At 44.5% G+C, this 23,017-nt stretch overlaps 2 protein-coding genes across 12 annotated transcripts in view; one reads left to right on the forward strand and one right to left on the reverse strand.

Annotated features, from left to right (window-relative positions):
* Window positions 1–998: 998 nt before the first annotated feature.
* JMJD4 (jumonji domain containing 4) lies at window positions 999–11,875 on the reverse strand. Of its 3 annotated transcripts, none has more exons than XM_083467120.1 (7): window positions 11,660–11,875; window positions 8,358–9,002; window positions 7,451–7,616; window positions 5,979–6,104; window positions 4,436–4,703; window positions 3,871–4,017; window positions 999–3,401 (listed from the first exon to the last, which is right to left on the reverse strand). In XM_083467120.1, the coding sequence occupies exons 2-7, from the start codon at window positions 8,620–8,622 to the stop codon at window positions 3,090–3,092; spliced, it is 1,284 nt and encodes a 427-aa protein (XP_083323246.1). In that variant the 5' UTR covers window positions 8,623–9,002; window positions 11,660–11,875; the 3' UTR covers window positions 999–3,089. The 3 variants fall into 3 exon arrangements, with proteins under 3 accessions (XP_083323246.1, XP_083323247.1, XP_083323248.1); XM_083467121.1 differs by having other exon boundaries at window positions 7,451–7,662; XM_083467122.1 differs by lacking the exon at window positions 8,358–9,002 and having other exon boundaries at window positions 11,660–11,778.
* Window positions 11,876–11,919: 44 nt separating this feature from the next.
* Window positions 11,920–23,017, forward strand: part of SNAP47 (synaptosome associated protein 47) — a gene marked incomplete at its 5' end in the record, with an annotated part of 29,800 nt that continues 18,702 nt past the window's right edge. The window contains one exon of one of the 9 annotated variants that reach the window (XM_083467090.1): window positions 11,920–12,136. Coding sequence is in view for 2 of the 9 variants with exons in the window: in XM_083467087.1 (XP_083323213.1) it covers window positions 17,710–17,767 (58 nt within the window). Of the gene's footprint in view, window positions 12,191–13,756; window positions 13,884–15,750; window positions 15,859–17,709; window positions 17,768–23,017 lie in introns of those variants that run through there. The other 8 variants (XM_083467094.1, XM_083467095.1, XM_083467093.1 and 5 more) reach the window with 8 other exon arrangements.

The raw sequence follows: 23,017 nt of genomic DNA on the forward strand, positions 1-23,017 counted from the left end.
GATTTAATGCATAGCTGGGGAGAAAACACATTTAAATACATTATTTGGGGCCTTATTGTTTAGAAACAAAATTTACTGGATTAAGGTGGGAACAGAATTATGGGTAAAAACGTGTGAAAGGGAGATGGGACTGGAAATTTGTCCACCCCCAATTTGGACTAGCTGTTGCTGTGATGTTTTAAAGCGCAGCTTCAACGCTGAACCTGCCCCCCCATCCCCAGAGAATATATGATCTATAATGAATATCTGAGTACAGTGGTACCTCGGGTTAAGTACTTAATTCGTTCCGGAGGTCCGTTCTTAACCTGAAGCACCACTTTAGCTAATGGGGCCTCCTGCTGCCGCCGCACCGCCGGAGCACGATTTCTGTTCTCATCCTGAAGCAAAGTTCTTAACCTGAAGCACTATTTCTGGGTTAGCGGAGTCTGTAACCTGAAGCGTCTGTAACCTGAGGTACCATCATATAATTTCACAGGGTAACATCCATGTGTGTAGGTAGGAATTCCCTGAAGGTGCTCTGTAAAGTGTATAGAACTTTTTATTTCTCCCATCTGAGCCTCAGCAGCTGCTGCTACCAAGTAGAACCACCAATTTGCCTGACAAAGCATCAGATCACTTCTCATGGTTTCATATAGGTGCTCCACAATTGTGGCAAATGGAGCCTTCTGTAACATAGATACAGCAGTGCTTCACTCTCATGATCCCTGATCATTGGGGCAGGCTAGCTGAGCACTGCAGTCAAACACCACTTGCAGAGTCACAGGAACACTAGCCATTCTCCAGAAAAACTTTGCATCTGTGGGCAAACTAGAGTGAGTTAAAAATGTGTGTTCCCTTTGGAAGCCTAGGACGGCACAGCACCGAACACAGGATTTAAGAAACAGCCCCCCCTCAAGCGGACAGGGATTCAAGTAAATCTCATTTACAGCTATCCTCCTCTTTGTCCTGAAATATTTTCAGCATCAAACTGGCCATCTGCAAGAAAGACAGAAACCACGGACACTTAAATATTTTTAATGTGCAGTTTCAGAAAGGTCTCGGGGCAACTTGGCAGAACAGTCGAGGGTTGAGTAAACTTCAGCTCAGTGCTTAAACGTTCCCTACAAAGGGTTCAAGTGAAAGTCTAACAAACAGGCTAGATAGCAAATGGGAACAAACTCAGCCGGTCCCCATTCAGAAGAAAGCCCCTGCAATTTTAGTTCTGCCGCCGCTGCCAGCAGCAAGGGGAGTGCTTCTTGTACAAACCGTTTCCAGCCCTTACTCACATACAGTGCTTTGACTAATTGTGCTCAGTAACAAGAAATGTTGGCGCTGGTATGTTAAAACCAACTGGTCCCAAAGGTGACACGCTCCATTACAAAAGACAGTAGCCACCCAAGGTAAAAATGCAAGCTGGCCCCCATTTTAACCTCTTATCCACCCAAGGGGATCACTGCCAAGATGTGTACCTGCTTAGTTGTGAATCATGTGATACCTTTTCAGAGAGGGACACATTTCCCACAAGGCAAATGAGAGGAGACACAAGAGGGCCCCTTTGGCTTGCTGAATGTTGCTGGTTGCTTTTAGAGCTTTTGCCTCGATTGGCAGACTGTGCTAAACTAGCTGGACATTCCCAAGCAGCCCCAGGCTTCTTCCTCTACTCTCCCCTAGTGGCTTTTTTTTTGGGGGGGGGGGTGTGGAGTTGGGGGAGAGAAGGCTCCAGTTCCAGCAACTGTGTTCCTTTAGGATAATCTGCATAGGCACAGAAACAATTCAGAAGAAGTGCAGGAGGAGAAAGGGAACTGGAGAAACAAAGGAGTGTAATCCGGTACAGTCAACTGGATTATGGGTAGGCTGCCATGCAACAAGCCCTGAAGGGTGATTTTTAAAAATATATCTATTTTACTGGCCTCAACATCTCTGGGGGTGGTCGTGCTACAACTGTTTAGGCAGTGAAAAAGGCACCGCCGTTTCGGAATCGAAAAAGAAGCAAGACCATTCAACTACAGCTCTGAGACCACCTTATCTGGGAAATAACCCAAAAGGTAGCTTGAGAGAAGAGAGTGCTTGCAGTACACAATTGCCCCAGCTTATCATACTGGAGGGGAGGGCACACAGAGTTCAGCTGCCATGCTTGGGCTGTTTAGGCCCACTGAGTTTGATGGCTCAGAGTCCCTGAAAGTGTGGTGCCAATCCTGAGGTGAGTATATTCCTGATTTCTCTCTCACACATATAAAGCAGAGAGTGATGGAAGCAGGGGCTATGAACAGGCGAGTATTGCACACCACTTAATGAGGTGGTACACACACCTTTTATTCCCATACTTACCTACCTCAAGGAGTTAAGCCATTTCAACATAAGAGCTGAAATTTTTTACTTTTCTTTCCCTCCCACCCCCATATTTATTTCACTCAAAACACATGTCTCTGGGAATTGCTCAGGGGCAGGGAGGTGAGTTGGTGGGAGGGAAAAGGGACAGTTATTGACCATGTAAATAGGATCAAATTCTTCCACTAACACTGTGGGTAAACAAGAAGACTCACCTGTACAGTCTAGTGTGAAATGCTTTTCACGTGTATTTTGGTGGGACAAAAGCTCCCGAAACCAACAGTGCAATCCTACACGTTTACTCAAAAGTTAAGATCCACTGTATTCAATAAGTCATACTCCCAGGTGAGAATGTAGAGCAGAGGAGGAGTCTGTGGCCCTCGAGATGCTGCTGGACTCCCAAGTCTCATCAGCTGCAGCCAGCAAGATCAACAGGAATGACCAGTTGTAGTATAACATTATCTGGAGGGACGCAGGTGCTCCAATCTCTGCCATATAGGGTTGCAGCCCAAAGGGCTTAGAAATACTGGCAAATAAGTGGTCATATTAGTCACTGAGGAAGTAGAACATCTCACCAAGAGATGCTCTCCTTTTCCAACTACTGCCAGTTTCCTAGATGCTTAAATTCCCTAACATTCTGCCTCTGGTTCTGTATTCTCTACTCGGTCACTAAAATCCACTGTGCTTACGACTTCTAAATGGGGCGATCGACATAACCTATCAGCATGCACCCAGCTTGCAAAAGAAGCATTTTCTGCAAGTGGTCAAAATCAAAAGGGGAACTAGAGGAGTGCTGTATCTATCGCTGCTTTCAGGCGGTGCAGCAGCGCCTGAGGAGGAGGGGAAAGGGTCTCTGGGTTCAGTTTCTTGAATTCCTCATTGGCATTCAAAGAGGTCAAGACCTTTGCAGTCCTTTTCAAGTCAAAGACCGCATGCAGCATTCCCAGGCCGGAGATGGCAGCTCTGTACGAATGCTTGGAGGCATCTTCTTCAGAATGGTGGTTTTCAAGGACATAAATCCGGTTTTCTGCAATGATTTTGAGGAAGTTGTAGAATTCCTTGTAGTCGATCCCTGTGTAAGACTTCATCAACACCTGCAAAGGTGAGAGAACAAGTCAAAGGTCACAGTTGTTCCAACCGTTACATGGGAACTGGTGTTCAGTTGAAAACGTTGCACACGAAAGCTCATACCAAGAACTAACTTAGTTGGTCTTTAAGGTGCTACTGGAAGGAATTTTTTTGTTTTGACTATGGCAGACCAACACGGCTACCTATCTGTAACTAGCTTCACAAGAGCCTCCCATGTACCTACCACATCCCCTTTCCATTTCTCCTGCTCAGTCCTCAGTAGTGATTGCTATAGCTAGCCAGCTGATGTGCAGGGGAATTTCTTTCCAAACAATTAAGACCGATGAGCTGGATCCAAATCTTGAAAACAATATTGAGCTGCTACTACAGTTCATCCCCGAATAGCCTTTTAATTCCTGTGTTTCACCATTTCAGACACTCAATTGCTACTGGGCATCTATGAACATGTCAAACATTCTCAGACGGGTGCTCTACCTGGCATTGCAGGTGCCAGTCCTCCATGCTGTCTCTCCATTCTCTGATCTCCCGCTGGACAGCAGCTAGTTCGTCTTGGAGGAAGCTCCACATGATGGCTACATTGCATCCATTCACCCAGTTGTGGTTGATGGAGATTGTATCCTCCTGGAAAAAACAAGGACAGTCCAAATGGCTATTCCACATGTTTAAGATTGAAGGGAGTCACAGTTTTTTGCCTGCTGGCATATTCAGCTGGATTCCCATAGTGAACATATGACATCATGCAGCATACAAACTCAGCTTATCCAGTCACCAGTAGAAGCCTGCTTCAAAGCCTCTGCTACCTAGCCCATCAGGTAGCACTGCTTGTCAGCTCCCTCCTCTATCTGTGTTGCCATTCTAGAGCTCAGCAGGGCAGAGGATGCAGACACACTAGAATCAGATCTTCCTGTCACTGGCTGTGGCTCCATCTACTGTTCGGCTTCTGGCCTTAAGCCCTATCAGTCCCCAGTGAGCAAAAGCATCGTCCAAATCCACTTAATGGTGCATTACCCCAAGGCTGTGGCTGTCTGAAACATCTTACCAAATTGTAAACCTGATGGTGCCATCCGCTCGGGATGAAGACGATCTCTCCAGCTTCCTGTATGATTTCAACAGGAGGGCTGCTTTGGGCATAGCGAGGGTAAAGGTTGCTCTTCTTCAGGTCAGGTGCAGTGATGTCAAATGGCAAGTGACCATGGCGATCACGAAGGAACTCCTCCTGCCCTGGGGGGAAAACAAGCCATTTCTTTTTCCCGCAAATGTTGGCCGACCAGCTGTAGGAGCGGAAGACATCTGCGTGAAATGGAGTCCTACAGGGAGGAGGGGAAAACCAGGTTAGGAGAAGGCAGCTGAATAGCTGCAGGAATAGTATTTATGTAGTAGAAGCCGATTTGTAAGGGAGTAGGCCCTCCTCTCCTACCATCTCAGGAGCCCCAAAACATTAGTATCACAGTCATTCAGAAAATTACTTTTGCACCCTGAAGACATGAGGTATACACACCCAAACCTAGACCTATTTTCCAGCAGAGACATTAATCAGGCTTTCACAGAAAGCTACCGTATTTTGCGCCCCATAGGACGCACCTAGTTTTTTTGGGGGGGGGGGAATAAAGAAAAAAAAATTATTTCCCCCCCAGGTGCGGGGCTGGAAGAACCAGGTCGGGGAACAGTGGGAAGGCACGCTCTGCCTCCCCGCTGTCCCCGAGCTTGTGGGGCTGGCGATGGGGAGAAGTGCGCTGATCCCGGGACTGCGGGCAGCTCTGCGCCGCCATCCGGAGCGGGGCGGGACTTAGCGCCCCGCTCCCGATGGCCGCGCAGAGCTGCGCTGATCCCGGGACAGCAGGCAGCTCTGCGCAACCCTCGGAGCCGGTCTCCCGAGGGTTGCGCAGAGCTTCCTGAAGCCTGGAGAGCGAGAGGGGTCAGTGCGCACCGACCCCTCTCGCTCTCCAGGCTTCAGCGAAAGCCTGCATTCGCCCCATAGGACGCACCCAGATTTCCCCTTCATTTTTGGAGGGGAAAAAGTGCGTCCTATAGGGCGAAAAATACGGTATTTGTGCATCAACGTCTGTTTCTCCACTTTCCAAGTACTCTGATACACCCAGTGATTTACAAGGGCCTCTCATCTGAAAGTATGCAAGTGCATACCCTGCACCTCAGACAGTAATGTGTGCATACCTAACAACTTTCTGCTAAACTCTTACTGCAAACTGAAACTGGCTTGTGTTGTGAGAAGTCTAGAACTTCACCAATATCTTGACAGCTAAAAAGATGCAAAGTCTCAAAACAAAGAAGCATCTTCATATGCAGGGACTATACAATGCATAATATCCAAAGGGCTGAACACTGTCCGGCCCTGCAATCTGGGAGGGGTAGGGATCCCATTGCTTGATGTGAAAAAGGTGCACAATGTTTAAAGCTCTGAGCAGGTGTGCTGTCTTCCTCTTCCTCGAAAAGACATCTCACAGGCTGCTCTTGTGAACAGTTACTAGGAAGTCCCACTGAATCAAGTTGCATGTCCTACCTCATACTTCTAATACGACTAACTTTTCCAAAGAGAACCTATGAAAGTATCCAAACGGCTGTACCATGAGCCTTTAGGTCCCATGTAGACAAAGCGATAGTCGTCCACTGATATGGCATCCCAGTATTCATTCAGCCAGTCAGATGAGAAATAGATGGGAGTGGTGTAAACATCTTGCTCCGGGAAAGCCCTTAAAATATTGAAAATGGTATCTCAGAAAGAAAAATCCACTCAAGACGCATTCAAAAGTTGCGTAACAGCATGATAAAGGTTAGATCATGGCCTGGCAACTGGTACTTTATTTCACTTCTGCACCAGCCACCCTTCCCAAGTCTTGGGGATATAACAAATATTACACACTTAGAAGTCTACTCAATGCTTTGAGAGTGCAATGACTACTCCCTCCAATAATTTTTACTGGTTTTTGTGTAAATACAAAAACATATTTGATCTCAAAAGGAAGAATCCGCCCAAAGTAACATCTGAATCAGTCCATGGACTCTAAGCCTAAGCTTGAAACAATGGATATGGAAGGGGTATCACTCTAAACCAACCATCTTTCCAACCTTTCCTTTCCACCAGCGGTAAAGGGCTTTGGGTTGGGACACATAAGACTTATGCAGGGAGGTAGTGTTTAGGCTCTGCATATGTTCAAGCCAAGAAGCACAGTAGCTCTGAACATGCAAACATTCTCAATTTCTGAACTTGCAAGTTATCTTTTGAATGCCCTATAACCATAAAAAATAGCCAATATACACTAAGTAAAGGATAACGGTAGATTCATCAGAAGGAAAGCAAAGTGCCAAGAATACAAAAAGGCATTTAAGAAGTTGCCTTGGCATCCTATTTGTGTGGCACACTGTGGCCCTGCCTGTATTAGGTGTTTCCTCACATCAGTGTTGCTTTCAAGCACCTATTAAGTTCTTTTAAATTGAGACTTGGTGTAGGCGGTATATAACTAATTAAGCTGAACATTGCTTAAAGACTGATCAGTTTTCCTGCTTCAACTTGCTGTGCAACCAAAACGTGGGAAGAGTATAAATTCAATTGACTGTGTTAGTGCAACGGCTGAGCGTGGGTGATGCCTACAGTGCATTTGTGTTCTCCTCAGCAGGTTCCCCTGCCTTCTCTTCTGTTTGGTTCCAGTGCAACTATGCAAACATACAATGATAATTAATATAAAGAACAGGGTCAGAGAAGGAAACTTCTCTCATGCAGACCAACTTTGGCATAATCAAAACGTGTGCAAACACAGGAAAAAGAAAGAAAAAATGTGCATTCACATTGGAAAGAGCAGACAGTGCCAGGTACATGCACCGTAAGAAAGGTAAGCCAAACAGCGCTATACATCACTGGGGTGTCCTACCATGCAGTCACAGCCGTAGATTCTTAGGATGCAGTTTTGAAACAGGCGACTACTATCTAAGGATGCTCCCAAAAGCTGAATCCATCTGGTAAGGGAACATCAGAGGTACAATTCAGCAGCATGCCAGGGATTCGTAAGAGCATGCCGAGGAGTTCAAAGGTTTTGCTTACCTGTGCAGGTGCCAGTCCTTGAGGTAAAGGCACCCCCGGGGCGACCGGTAGCTTTTTTTAATGTGTTCTCTCCAATAACTTATGTATTCCTTGAGTTTAAGATGTTCCTTTGGGTTAGAATTGTATTCCTTGACATCACAGTTGGCAACGGGTACTACAGCTTCCCCTGCAATATAAACCCTTTGAGCCCATATGGGAAAATAACTGATGCCCTGTTGGGGTTACCAATAAAAAAGAAAGTGTAAGGGCCTTGATCCTGCCAGTTTGAACATTCCACCTATGTGGCACGGTTAGGTGCTATGCAGAGCGACAACGGAAACAAAAGGAACTTCCTCCAATTGCTGCAATACCTGAATCATAGATACATTAATCAGCAGAACGCCCACAACGAATGTTGCCCCATCTTACAGGATTATGGTAAGGATTCCAACAGAATTATGTCTTTACAGTGCTTTGAGCACACAAAAGCACTATTTAATGCTAAGGGTTGCATTCAATGGGACCCAGGAATTTCTCTGGAGAGTTGAGAGAAGGAATGGGACAAGGCATAGCAGGCTGCAATTGGGTGCCTCATCTAAAAACACCGCTTTCGCTAGTGGAAAGTCACATTTGTATACAACCCTATTTTTGATACAGCTCTAACTATGAGAGGTGATGCTGCAATTAAATGTGTCAATTAAGCCACCTCTTACAATATACTTTTCTTTCTACTCCATACTCAGGCATGAATACAAACATACCACATTAACAGTGAAGAAAGCATAAGGGCAGAATCAAACATTACTAGAAGCAAATGAAAAGGGACTTGGACGTGGTCACCAGCAATCACAGGCCAGTCAGAAGGCAGACTGAAAATTCTAAGAGGAGCAAAATCACAGCTAGCAATTTTAGTTTAAAGGTGGCTTACCAAAAGTCCGCAGAAGATACTCAAAGTTAGGCTTCCCATCAGGAGTCACCCACTTCCTCCTGCTGCCCCAGCCCTCAGTGAATTTGGCAGAGAAAACACAGGGGTCATTGGGGATCAAGTAATCCTTGAAAAAGTCTGCATAAGTGAATATTTCTGGCTTCTCAATGTAGTCAACATGTTCGTGGGATTGGCAGCTTGCGCCCCGAGTTGGGCCGCTGTAATCGCGAAAAAACTTGGTGGAGTAAGCAAAAGTGTCCCTGTCCATTCAGGCGATAGAAAGTGTCTGACACCTAACTTGTCAGGTGACAGACGGAATTAAATTATAAAATAAATAGCTGGGCTAGAAGACCAGTAAATTAAAAAAAAAAGGAAGCGTCACTGAAGACTCAGGAAAGGTGGAGTGTATAGAATAAGCAAGTCCAGTTCCAAATCTTGCTGGAAAATCTTCCCATTTGGCTTGTATCATATATGGCTCCTTATGTTCTTGGTTCTTTAGGAGAAGGATGCCTGAAAGGCTGTACTGAGCAGCAGTAACTAACAGAGCAGTTTCACTTCAACCTTGGAACATCTGCACAGGCACAACTTCCACACTCCTCTTTGGCATTTTATGGAAAGCAGCAATCAAGGGCAACTTCCTCCTGAATTCTATAAGCAAACAATAATGTATTCATTTTTTAAAAAAAGCCTCGCTTTGAAGTGGCTCCCTCCTTCACATAACACCCCATGAAAGTCATTAATATTTTATTCTTATTAATATAAATGAGATTAGGCCAAATAGCGCAAAGTCAGACATCCATACAACTCATTGCAGCAGAAAAGCCAAAAGAATTTCTGGTTCTGCACTAATTAAAACACAAGTAGAGAACACTGTGCTGCTCATGAGAGAAACATATAGGGATATATGGCACCTGTTTGCTTCCCCCCATGGGGCAAGTAGCGGGGGGGGGGGTGTGGGTGTGAGTGAAAGAGAACAAAACTTCCCTCTCTGAGTACTATGGTCCTGATCTGCTCCCAGCTCCAGCTGCTTTTACCCATCACAGGAACCACAACAGATCATGGTTGCAAATCTATGTCTGGTTTGTCCCTGAGTCTAAGCCAAGAAACTCACTCGTCCCTTGGCAATTGCCTATATCTCACACTTTGCTAACTGTGGCCTCAAACTATCAATCACAGGAGACGATGCTTTATAAACTCCCATGCAGCGTACACTTGTTTTGAAATGAAGAGCAAATAAGGGAGGGATAAATGAGATTGCAAATTGGCTGCTCTATCCCTACTGCCCAAATCCTCTGGCTCTTCTAACAACCTTACATTTTCATTTTCTTCAAATTCCAGCAACTGCAGCGCAGCAGCTAAGCTGATGAGTTAGGAGCTGGAAGTCTTGGATTTAAATCTCAGCAAAGCCACAACACCATGTGGCCTTCAGCAATCTCTCTGGCAGGCCGACAGTAATAGTGGCCTACAGTTACTGCTAAAATAATCAGTGAAATGCACCAGAAACCTGACCCTATGCACAATTCTCAGAGGTTTGCTTCTTACGAAACATACACAGAACTGGGCCATTACTCAAAAAGCACTATCCTATATTTTGTATAACACTGTACCAAAATGCACAATTACAGTGGTGCCCCGCAAGACGAATGCCTCGCAAGACGAAAGAGTTTTCCGTTTTTTGAGTCGTTCCACAAGACGAATTTCCCTATGGGCTTGCTTCGCAAGACGAAACGTCTTGCGAGTTTGTTTTCCTTTTTCTTAAAGCCGCTAAGCCGCTAATAGCCGCTAAGCACAGCTAAGCTGCTAATAGCCGCTAATAGCCGTGCTTCGCAACACGGAAAAACCGCAAGACAAAGAGACTCCGGAACGGATTAATTTCGTCTTGCGAGGAACCACTGTATTTGGGATTAACCCCCACTGAGCTCAGCATGACTCTAAGTAAACCTGATTTGGCTGAAAAGCATGGCAACTATTTTACAACACACACACAAACATCCCTCCCAATCTACCCTTGCACTTTCCTTGTTTATAACCTCTCTCCAAAGGCAAAAGCTCATGAAGTTTAGACACAATATCTCAACAGGTCTGTAAAATAGGATGGTGATGGAGAACCGTTTTTTCAGCCAGAGGGCCACTGTTTGCCCTGGGCAACTTTCCAGGGGCCACACACCAGCCGTGGGTGGGGCCAGATGGACAAGTGGGTGGAGCACTAAATGTAAACATTACCTTTGCACAGCAGGCTAGTTTCTACACACAAATCTCTATCCTCCATCTGGGAGCATCATCAGGGTGCAAGTAATAATAATAATAATAATAATAATTTATTATTTGTACCCCGCCCATCTGGCTGGGTTTCCCCAGCCACTCTGGGCGGCTTCCACAGAAACCAAAAAACACTAAAATATCATACATTAAAAACTTCCCTGAATAGGGCCGCCTTAAGTGTATTTTGCAGCCAGGTAAAAACACGCAAAAGCACGTGTTGTGCCTGTGGAGAGTCCCAAGGGCCTGGAGGCATGGATCTGGCCCCTGGCTCTACTTGACACAACAGGTTTCTTAGCACAACATGCCAGTTCAGAAATGCAAGGGAGGCAAATGACCTAAGACACCAGGGGCCTGTTTTACCTAACCAACCAGACAACCTGCCTCCCCTGCCAGGGCTATGTAACACCATCTGCCTTATAATGTTTCCTATATGCTGATGCAGGCTTATTATGCCTTTTTTGTGCTTATTTAGAGGTCAGAGATATTATTTCGGAAACCACCTTGAAATGATCAGTATTGCGAAAGGCAGGATATAAATAACTGCCGCAGATCAACGTAAGTGGCCACCTTTTTGGAGGGTGGGGGGTAAAGTTTAGCACCCACAAAAATCAAGCCAGAATCTCCCACCCCCCTTCCCGCCCTGAAATCCCAACCCCTGCCTTCAAAGATCCGCTCAAAGATCCCCAGATCCCCTCAAAGGGTCCCCCCTCAGGACCTCCGCCTCCCTTCCCCACCCCCTCCCCTAATTCCAGCCAGGCCACCCCCACAATTTCTCAAGGCCTGCCATAGGTAGGACACAGCCTCCCCCCTGGTTGTTCCCCCCCCTTAATTCACCCACCTCATAAAATAAACCCCACCGTGGGGGGAGGGGCTCTGCTGCCCCCATTAGCACAGCTCCCCCCCCCCGTTTTGAAACCTGAGCCCCTCCCCCCAATACCTTCTCTACCCCCCAAAACACAGAGGACACGTTTTCTCCCCCCACCCTCCTCTATTATTCACCCACCCCGCCCTCCCTCTCCTCCCCCCTTGTCCCCATTACTGACCCCCCTCCAGAGCCGGCTCGAGGTTCCTGCTGCCGCCGCTTCTTCCCTCAGAGGGAGCGCCCAGAGCGAAGCGCATGCGCCGTAACTGCTCCGGCGCGCGCGCGCGCCCCCCCTTATTCACTGACTGCACAGCGCACGTAAAAAAAAAAAAAAAACGCGGGAAGTGGGCGGAGCTAGCCGTACGCAGCCCAGAATAAGAGGAGGAAGAAGAAGCGACGACGGCTGCGGCGGCGGCCTCCGCGCGTGCGCCCTGGAGCCGGCGCGAGGAAGCGTCCGTCGGTTTTGTTTTTTGTTGTTCGTTTCAAATACTTCGGCGCGTGCCCTCCGCTTCCGCGCAGGCGCGCCCAACGAACTTTCGGGGGGGGGGGGGAAAGCCGGCGCAGCCCCGCCCCCTTTGTAAGCCCCGCCTACTCCTCCGTCTTCCTCCTTCGCCTCAGGTTCTTCTCCTCAGCCGCCGGGGGCTTTGGAAGCGAGAAGGTGGGCTGAGGGTAGAAGGTAAACGCCTCCGCGAGGCCTCGCCCGGGTTCTGAGGTGATTTCGGGGCGCCACCCCCCACCCCGGCCTTCCCCGCACCTGCCGCTGAGGTTGCCTCCGTCCCTCCTTCCCTCTCGCAGGCCTTCTCGGGGACCGGGGGGCGGAGGAGGTGAGGGGAAGGGAAAACGCCCCCCTGTTGCCTGAAGTGGGTGAGCCCCCGCCGACCCCTGGCTGTGGGGAGGGGCCAGCGGCGGCAGCATTGGGGAAGCCCGCAGCAAGGCCCTCTGGAAGTCCCCCCCCACACACACACACGGGCCAGGGAAGCTTGGCCCCTTCGTATTTTTATTTATTTATTCGACACTGGCAAAGTCGTGTGTGGGAACCTTCATTGTATACTGTATATTACAGAATCATTGTATACTGTATATTACAGAATTGTTGAGTTTATGCTGTGAACCGCCATGAGATCTATGAGTGAAAGGTGGTACGCAAACTTATTAATATACCGTATTTTTCGCACCATAGGACGCACCGGACAATAGGACGCACTTTGTTTTAGAGGGGGGAGAACAAGAAAAAAAAATTCTCCCCCTCTCTGCCCAGCGCCCCTTCAGTGAAGCGGCAGGAGGCGCTGCGCAGAGAGGGGGAGAACTTTCCCCCTCTTGTTTTCCCGCTCTAAAACAAGGTGCCATTCAGGCGTCTACCTTGTAAGCCTGGAGAGCGAGAGGGGTCGGTGTGCACTGACCCCTCTCCCTCTCCAGGCTTCAGGTTCCTTTCGACCTGCTCTTTGGGGCTGGCGGGGGGGGGGGGGAAGCCCACCACCAGCCCCAAAGAGCAGGTCAGGGAGCAGCGGAAAGGTGCAGCGGAGGGGCTCCTGCCATAGCCGCGTGTCACCTCTCCAGCCAGGAGAGGGTCGCGGGGCTATGGTGTCTTCGCTCCATAGGACGCACACACATTTCCCCTTCATTTTTGAAGGGGAAAAAGTGCGTCCTATAGAGTGAAAAATACGGTAGTGTAATAGAGCTGGATTTACGTGTAAGCTAAACAAGCTATAGCTTAGGGCCCCACTCTCTCCCCCTATAAATTTCACTATTAATATACTTCTTGATTGTATTTCAGTTCAACAATTACTTTGATAAAATACATATATTGTTTCATGCAAATGGCTATAGATACCCATTAGAAGCATAAATTACCATATAGCATATACAGTTATACCTCATGTTACGTTTGCTTCTTTCAGGTTACATCCCACGGCAACCCGGAAGTACTGGAAAGGGTTACTTCCGGTTTTTGCTGCATGCGCAGAAGCGGCAAATTGCAATCCGCGCATGCGCGCACACGCCGCTGCAGGTTGCACTCTTTTCATGTTGCGAACGGGCCTCTGGAATGGAGGCCGTTCGCAACCAGAGGTACCACTGTATTCAACACAAAAAACAGTGACAATTTGTTTTTGACAAAGGACAGCGGAACATATAAAGGGCCCCATTACCTTCAGGCGCTTAGGGCCTCATCAAACCTGAACCCGGCCCTGATAATAGTAGTAATAATAATAATAATAATAATAATAATAATAATAGATCCATAGAATAACAAGATGCATCTTTCCATCCCTGAGAGACCATGTACACTACCCAGTGATCCTTGGAACATAAAAGTGGTATATAAATGTAAGAAATCTATATGTGGAAGAGCAGGTGCAGAATTAATCGTTGAGAAGTAAGGTCAGCAATGGCAACATCCGAAGTGGGTAAGAGACAGCGTAGCGCTAAGGATGTAAATAAGTTTAATGATAATGACACACAGAATGGAGAACTGGACCAGAATTAACAAAGTGATTTTCATAGAATCATAGAGTTGGAAGGGACCCCAAGGGCCGTTCCTGCAATGCAGAAATCTCAACACTCGGCCCCCAATCCAATTTGAAACCACACCATGCCCTGCTTAGTTTTTGAATACGTGGGAGTTCCATTCCGGGGATCATGTCTAAAGCCAAAATTGGATATAGTCAAAACACAGTGGGCTCAATGGTGAGTGGATTTGCCCAAGTCATTTTTCCTGTAACCCTGCAACCTTTTTAATTTTTGAATGGGTACAAGTTAAATGAGTGGAAGTTGTGGGCTTGCCGTAATTTTTTTTCTTAAATTAATAAAATTAAAACATACACTTGTTAGGGTTATAGAGGTGCCACTCATTGCCAATGCTAGTTAATGTATGCTTCGTGTTTTGTTTTATATTAGGGAAAGCAATTCCATGTGGAAAATGTGCTATCCATTCACACACACGTTTATGTGTCTTTGGGGACCGGTGATCTCGAGTACAATTGATAGCCATCTTTTCTCTTCAGTGCCAATTTAACACATACTTATTTGCCCAGGCATTTCCACTATACAACAGCATATTTAGTAATAATTGTTTTAATACAGTGGTGCCTCGCAAGACGAAAAGAATCCGTTCTGTGATTCTCTTCGTCTAGTGGTTTTTTCATCTTGCGAAGCAAGCCCATTGATGGATTAGTGGATTAGCGCTTTTGGCTTATCTGCTGATCGGATCAGCTGATAAGCGGCTTAGAAAAAGGGGGGAGGGGGGAAAAACAGCAGGAACTCGCAATACATTTTCGTCTTGCGAAGCAAGCCCATAGGAAATTTGTTTTGCGAAGCACCTCCAAAACGGAAAACTCTTTCGTCTAGCGAGTTTTCCGTCTTGCGAGGCATTCGTCTTGCGGGGCACCACTGTATGGTGTTTTAGTGATGTATTTTATCCACTGTGGCTTAGCGGTATTTTCATGTGATCTTTTTATGCTGTCACTCACCCTAGGATTGGTAATAATGAAGGTTGGTTAGAAATGTGCCCCTGTCCCTTGCCAATCCCCTGCTATTTCCCCTCACATTAACTCCCTTGAGCTTCCCCTTTCTACCCCATGCAACCACTCAGCTTACTTTTCTTGACCTTTTGGGTTTTCCCTCATGCAAATCCAGGTTTGTGATTCGGCACCACAAATCATCCAATGGGGGCTGTATGATGACAGTCTTACATTTTTATGTATATAAGACGAAATGAATGTGTGGATTGTGATGATTAAATGTTTACTTCCCAGGAGGGGAATTGTTATTTCCCTGTTTTCTTCCCCATTTCTTGAGGGTGAAGCATTACTGCTTTATAGCAGCTTTCACCAACCTCCAGATGTTTTCACTGCAACTCCCATAAGCCCCAGCCAGAACAGCTGATGGAAGTTATAGTCTAAAACATCTGGAGGGCACCAGGTTGGTGAAGGCTGCTTAACAGTAAATAACGGAGTATGGATAACACTGTACCTGGTAAACATTGTCTAGTGTTTTGAATCTGATAATAACATTATTATTTCTTAGGAAAAAAGTGAATCACATTTATTATTGTGTGTTTGTAACAAACTTCTAAGGTAGGTCAGCACTGCTAACGTGCTGAAGCAGAAATAAAATTGAACCCTGAGGAACCCTGCATTGAAGGGTATCATTGTATTTTAACATTCTCCTGGAAGCCGCCCAGAGTGGCTGGGGAAACCCAGCCAGATGGGCGGGGTATAAATAATAATAATAATAATAATAATAATAATAATAATAATAATAATAATAATTGGCACTCCCCAAGTATCACCCTCTGGAAACAACCATCCATGTAGGACTGGAACCACTGCAAAGCGGTGCCACTGACCCCTACTTGGACAGTCACTCCAGAAGAATACCATGGTCAATGATATAAAAAACCCACTAAGGGTCAATGAGAATTAACACGGACACATTTCCCCTGTCTCTCCTCCAACATAGGTCATCATTCAGGGCAAGTAATGCAGTTTCTATGCCAAAACGGCCTAACCCCTGATTGAAATGAATCTAGAATATCTGTTTCCTCCAAGAGTGCCTGGATCTGTTCTGTGACCTGACAAATAAATAATACCCCAAGGATATGTGAGCTCTAAAGTGGCAGGGGCTTTTCAGTAATTGTTCCAGTGTTAGATCTATTGGAAAGATATGGCAGCCTGACTACTATGGAACTGAATGACTTTGAACTATCCATTCAGGCTGACATGACGAACAGTTCTCTGTCATCTCAAATTTATTGCAACATGATTTTTGTAGACACACAAAATGATGACACACAATATGATGCAGGTTTAGAATCACATGTTGCAACAAACTTCTAAACCTTCAGTTGGGTCCTGGCCTCTTGTTTTTCCACAGCAGGCCTAGCAGGGCTGCTGCTCTGGCATTCTTTCATTCTAAATTGAAAGGCACTGATTCTTAGAAAACCAGGAGTTGGGTGGGTAAGAATTAAGACCAAGCTATAGCAGGTGGTGCTGTGGGTTAAACCACAGAGCCTAGGACTTGCCAATCAGAAGGTCGGCGGTTCGAATCCCCGCGACGGGGTGAGCTCCCGTTGCTCAGTCCCTTCTGCCAACCTAGCAGTTCGAAGGCACGCCAAAGTACAAGTAGATAAATAGGTACTGCTCCAGCGGGAAGGTAAACGACGTTTCCGTGCGCTGCTCTGGTTCGCCAGAAGCGGCTTAGTCCTGCTGGCCACATGACCCAGAAACTGTACGCCAGCTCCCTTGACCAATAAAGTGAGATGAGCGCCGCAACCCCAGAGTCGGTCATGACTGGACCTAATGGTCAGGGGTCCCTTTACCTTTATACATTATACAGGCAATCCACGATTTGTGCAGGGGTTGCATTCTGGGTCATCATCCGTGGTAGCGGAGCGCATATAACCACGCCCCCTTTTACTGCCACTTCCTGGTTTGTGGCGATGCTTATGTGCTTTGAACATGCGCAAAATGGTCCTTGCCTATATGCTGATGCATATAATAGTAGACTTAGAGCCTACGTAGCTATCACTGCTTCCCAGTTCCCATTGGAAGCAGCATTCCTGGAACTAAATGGGTTGTTGGGTTGCTGTTACGTTTCTTTGTGTATAATATATAAGGCAGGCTTTAGTTTGGTAAAACAAACTTGTAACTCATTAATGCTGAGACACTGATGATAAGAGAATCTATGGCTACTTCCTTTGTGAGTACCTCTTGCAGTTAGTTGGGTGAAAACATGAAAAATAGAGCTTCACGTCCGGCATTCTTAAAAAACCCTGTTTCCATGGAACCTCCAGACAATCTCTGTTAGCAGTGTCTCAGTTTGAATGCAATATGTACAATTTTTGTTTCTTTTGGTGTAACTTTCCTGTTTAAGCCATCTGCCTAGGGTAGTCCCAGTGTCCTCCTCTGAGACATAGAGTAATGGTTTCTCATCTGGCATGGCTCACCTGACACCTTTAAGACCATTTTGCACGAGTGATCAGCTGTAGTGTGGTCTGCATGTGATACCTGGGATAGTAATAGTATACTAGGTTCTGCAATATGAAAACATGACTAGTCAAATGGTAACTGGCTCACAGATGAACAGTGACTCATGAGAGCCAAGAGTATATAATATCCAGTATTCTCCAGAGACTCTTAATTTCCTTGTGTTATTGGAAGGCTAGCAAGTATCTGCTTCTAAGAGATTGGACAATTTTTGTTTGACTCTGAAATTAAAAGAAAACTCAGTGACATGAAAATTTCAGAGATGACAGTCTTAAAGTGGTTGTCTGAATCAACATCCAGAGAAGGTAACATTGGGAACAACATAGTTACATATGTATGGAAACATATCTTGCAAAGTAATTTGTGTGTGTGCTTGTAAACCATACCAGCATGAAACACTGTTTATAGAAGGCAAAATGGCTATGATTGTTGGGCTTGAGACACATGTATATTGTTTTTTGAGCACTTGATTTCTCTAATGACAACTGTAAACCAAATATGAATTGACTATTGAAAAAGACTACATTTGCTGGAACTTCTGTTGGCAATTATGTGTGATGGACCATTCATTCATTTTTGTGTTCATTCTGGGAAAGAATAATACATACGTGAACTAGTCTCCTGTGTATGTTTAGATGTCTCCAGGACTGACATTATTTGAACAGGTTCTCTGTGTAAGAATTATATAGTCTTGTTTATTGGAGACTAGATTACTCTTCCAGAATTTTGTGCTATGTTTTATGTAATAATTACAGGCAGTCATTATACCTTTTAATTTACTTAAGTATTATTTTCTGCTTGGGGTTGTCAGGATTGTTTTGTGACTAGGGCATCAGGGTTTTGTTAATGGATTATGTTAAGGTGCTTCCAGTTAAAATAGTTCATTAAACCCCCTGAAAACCTTGCTTCTAGAATTGGCATGATGGTCAAATAATAGGTGATCAAATATCATTGAACATGCCATGAAGCTGATGATGCTTGAAGAAATAGCTTGCTGTCTATTCAGCAAAATACTGTAGTGACTTTTGCATTGTTTTGAATAGTTTATGTTCTATTTACTTCTTTTTAAATTAAAGCATCTTAAAATAGGCTTTCCTCTGCTCTCCCACACCTCCTCCAAGGAATGTCTGTTCTGAAATGTTGCCTGTTCTGAGATGTGCATACATCATCAAAATGCTTTTCCTTCTTCTGAGCAACTTTGATTCATTTGCAAAGACCAACAACCCTGTAGGTAACAAAGTACTTAAAGGCTACAGAGGGTGGACCTGCCTCTAAAGGAGGTTAACAATGGCAACAGCCTTTCTTATCAAATGATAGCAGCAACATTTAAGATATTTTGAGAGGCAGTGTGGTGTAGTGGTTAAGAGTGGTGGACTTGTAATCTGGTGAACCGGGTTCACTTCCCCACTCCTCCACATGCAGCTGCTGGGTGACCTTGGGCTAGTCACACTTTTCTGAAGTCTCTTAGCCTCACTCACCTCACAGAGTGTTTGTTGTGGGAGCGGAAGGGAAAGGAGGTTGTGAGCCTCTTTGAGACTCCTTAGGGTAGTGATAAAGCGGGATATCAAATCCAAACTCTTCCTCCTCCTCCTCCTCCTCCTCCTCCTCCTCCTCCTCTTCTTCTTATATTACATATAATATAAAAATGCCCTTGACCATACTGACCCACCCGTTAGTCCCAGCCGAAAATATTAATTGATATACAAAATAGAAAAAGATACTATTTTACACTCAGTTGTATGCAAGTCCACAGTTTGTTTTGTTTTGTGATACACCAAGGGGATATAGTTTAACATTGTAAGCCATAGTTGGATCAGTGGCATCGAACTGCAATAAAATAATACAACAGGAAGATTTTCTTTTTCATATTGGCAACTCAGATAATAGCTTGCACTGTGCAAACTTGTGTAGATTAAATTAATGGGCACCATATGAAACGTAAATGTCATTTTAGATCTTCATTGAGTACAGCATGTAAATTGCAGTGACATGTAGCCTTTCATAATGATCAATCAAAAGCTTATAATAGACTATTATTCATGACATAATTATTCAGTGTCTGGCAACAAGCAAGGCCTTGAAATTGTTTATTAGGCTAGGCAGTGGCTAACAAATTGCAAATATAATAACATAATTGCCTGAAGAGCCCCAGTTATTAGCCTTGACTTACTGTGAATCTTCATGTTGGAGAAAGAATACAGTGGACTTTCCATAATGGACAGACACTTTTTACCCCTATGTCTCATAATACTAGAACTTGGAATCATCTACTGAAATTGGCAGGCAATTCAGGACAGATGAAAGAAAATACTTTTTCATGTAACACGGCACATACGGTAATCAATTTATAGAACTTGCTTCCATAAGAGGAGATGGCCACTGGCTTAGATTTAGATGGCGATTCAACAAATTCACAAAGAAGAGTTTGGTCAGTGCCTGCTAGCCACGCTGGCTAAAGGGACCCTTCACATGTGGAGGCATGTTACTGTTGAACACAAAATATGGGGCGGGGGGAGAGGGTTGTTGCCTTCATTGCATGTTTTGTAGGTTTTAGCCTCCCAAAGGCATTTGGCTGGCCAGTGTTGGCAACAGAATGCTAAGCTACACAGGCTTGATCTGACCTATTTCATTTCAATTAAAATATTTTTCAACTACTCTTGTATGTTACTTAAGTTATAAAGCAACTGCTGCCAGCTTTTCTAGACCTAAGGCCCACCATTTAGTATTCATTTGCGACATGAGATTCACTTTTAATTTATCTCCAGTCTTATTACTCCATTCTACTTAAGGTCAGGATAGTTCTACATCTGATGAAGCAGACTAGTCTGCGAAAGCCTATCCCATAATTAAACTATTAGTCTTTATGGTGCCACAACACTTGTATTTATGCAACACACTAACTCAGCTAACCCTCTAAAACTTGTGTACATCGTACTAGCCTACATTCTGCTTAATAATGAGTGTTGGCACCAGAACAAGGCAAGTAAAAGCAAGAGAAGCGAACACATAATAAAATATTGTTTTGATTTATTAGATTTGTATATTGCTTCATACTAAAAGTCACAAAGTGATTTACAGTACAGTACAGTGCATATAATATAATAAAACATTAAACAATTCACAATATCAGTATTACTCAAAACACACCCTAAAGCCAGGATTACAACACTATTATTAAAGCTGCCTATAAGCCTAGGAGGATAAAAACATTCTTATCTAGTGCTGAAATGGTAGCAGTCAGTGCCAGACATGCTTTACTGGAGAATAAATATTGTGGAAATATATTTTGTCTTTCTTAAAAGAGTGTGTCACATGGCATCCTTCTGTTGCCTTGATCCTATAGGATCTCATTCTTTTCTCTGCCAATTTTTGTCTTTCTATTTTTGTTTTTTTTTTAAACCAGTTCTCTCTTGATTTTCTCAGGAGATGGCATCCTGCAACTAATGTTAGGTTTTGATCTCTTTGTGGGTTATAATATAACCCACCAAGGCAAGGTCATATAATGGTCTGCAATCCTCCTGTATCTTTGGTCTCTAGGTCTTCCTTATATTGTCTAATCCCTATTGATATGGCTGTTTGGACTAAATCATCTATTTACAGGCAACCCCCCATTTACGTAGGTGTTGTTAATATTTTTATTATTTATTGAATTTATGTACCGCCCTATACCCACAGGTTATGTTCTAAGGCATCGTGTGTTTAAGTGAAATCACATATATTTGAAACACCATTGAAAAAGCCTGCAAGCACCCAATTCTGTCCATTTTTGTGATATTTTTGGGTCACTTCTGGGTTCAGCGCAAATCACTTGTGTGCAGTTGCACGCATATTGAATGCTCATAAATGGGGGGGGGAGGTTGCCTGTACTTGGAAAGACTTTACATCAGGTCCTCTTCACGCACTGCAGATGTGGTAGAATTATTTATGTTTTTAGAGAAAATTTTGGTGTGTGTGTGTTCGTATTAGGCTTCATTACAGTTTGTGGTCGGAATTATTTGTGCATCCGTGTGGGGTTGTTCGTGACTATAAGCATCAGAAAGAAATCACTAAATTATTTATTTATTTATTTTTAATGTTAATAGACACCATAAGTGTAGTGATGAGCAAGGCCTCTTTGGTTCAGTTGGTTCAGTTGAGAACTGGGCTCAGCAAACTGAGTTACTATCCTCAAAAATAAGATTACTAGATTGGTTGATTCTTGGGCTAAATTGAGCCCCATTGTATTCCAAATGGCATCAGTTGATGTGCAAAGGAGTCTGAATCTCTTTCCCCACTGCTTCACTCTGTGAGCCATTAGCTCAGTCGGTAGAGCATGAGACTCTTAATCTCAGGGCCATGGGCTTGAGCCCTATGTTGGGCAAAAGATTCCTGCTTTGCAGGGAGTTGGACTAGTTGACTCCGGTGGACCCTTTCATCTCTACAATTCTATGATTATGTGAAATACCTCTCTGCATATCCAGGATTCAGAACCTCCAACTCCCCTATGAGCACCCCAAATTCCAGATGCTGCAGTTGCTGATGCTTCAGCAGGATGGAGGTTTCAGATTACATCTTATTCTCTCTAAGCACCTCTCTCCTTTCTTCCCTGGCCCCTGGAGTCACTGATACAACAGCATCCTTGTTATCTGTGATATAGCCCTATCAGGGTTTTTTAGGTGCAAAAGATGGGGAATAAAAGACCTTGGGTTAGTGTCTGGGAGCACATAGTTATTTTCTCGTTTAGATTTCATTCTATGACTCAGATAGCAGAGCGGAGTGTTGCAGTTCTGATTACTGGTGTGCTTTATCAGCATATCAAATTTATATTAAGAATGGGGCTGTCCAAATTTTGGCAACCAAGTACAGCAGTGAACACACTTTGCTTTGCTTTGCTTTTCACATGCTAAGTAGATAAATGCAGAACTGACACCCTTTATCAGATACGGTCACTAAGTAATAGAATGGATGTCTGTGCATGTAATCAACTCAGGTGTGACATAATTACTACAGTTATTACCACATAGTTTGGGAAGAAAACCAGTAGCCTTTGTCTATATGGATGCCTCCCTAATTGCTTCCTACTACTCAGCATGGAAAAGGTAAATGTCACTTGGTATCTGTGCCAAGATATTTATAGGTTCTATTATAATCACAACTCTCGTCTCTCAAAAATACCATCTTTCCCTTTTTTTATCAATAGAGCATTTTACAAAAGGTCTCAGACTTACTCTCTGGCATCAGTTGTTAAAAAGTTCTCTGGTAGTAGTTCTGGGAAATTAATGTCCCACTGGGGCTTTCAAGAGCTACTGCCAATCATCATTGGGCTATGTAGACCAATAGTTTTACTTCGAATAAGGCAGCTTCTCATATAAATAACACCATGCTTACATACCAAGATATCAACCTATTATAGTTCATAATTGAGAAATGCTAGTTTCTGAGATCATCTGAGAGACTGCATATTGCAATTGATCCTTGTTCAGATTTGGTATTAATGGGTTCAGATTTGGGATTAGTGGGTTGAAATTTCAATCCAGTCTTGGATTGTATGTTTCAGTCCAAACCCACCCAAAAAT

The sequence above is a fragment of the Podarcis liolepis genome, assembly GCF_965112155.1.
Source record: "Podarcis liolepis genome assembly, chromosome: 12".
In the NCBI taxonomy this organism is placed as follows: Eukaryota; Metazoa; Chordata; class Lepidosauria; order Squamata; family Lacertidae; genus Podarcis; species Podarcis liolepis.

Excerpts from the sequence above, each read along its gene's own strand:
- JMJD4 (XM_083467120.1), bottom strand. The coding sequence starts at position 8,622 with ATGGACAGGGACACTTTTGCTTACTCCACCAAGTTTTTTCGCGATTAC. Across the intron at positions 6,105-7,450 it reads AAGGACTGGCACCTGCACAG|GGCTTTCCCGGAGCAAGATG; the intron begins GTAAGCAAAACC and ends CAATATTTTAAG. Across the intron at positions 4,018-4,435 it reads ACCATCAGGTTTACAATTTG|GAGGATACAATCTCCATCAA; the intron begins GTAAGATGTTTC and ends TGTTTTTTCCAG.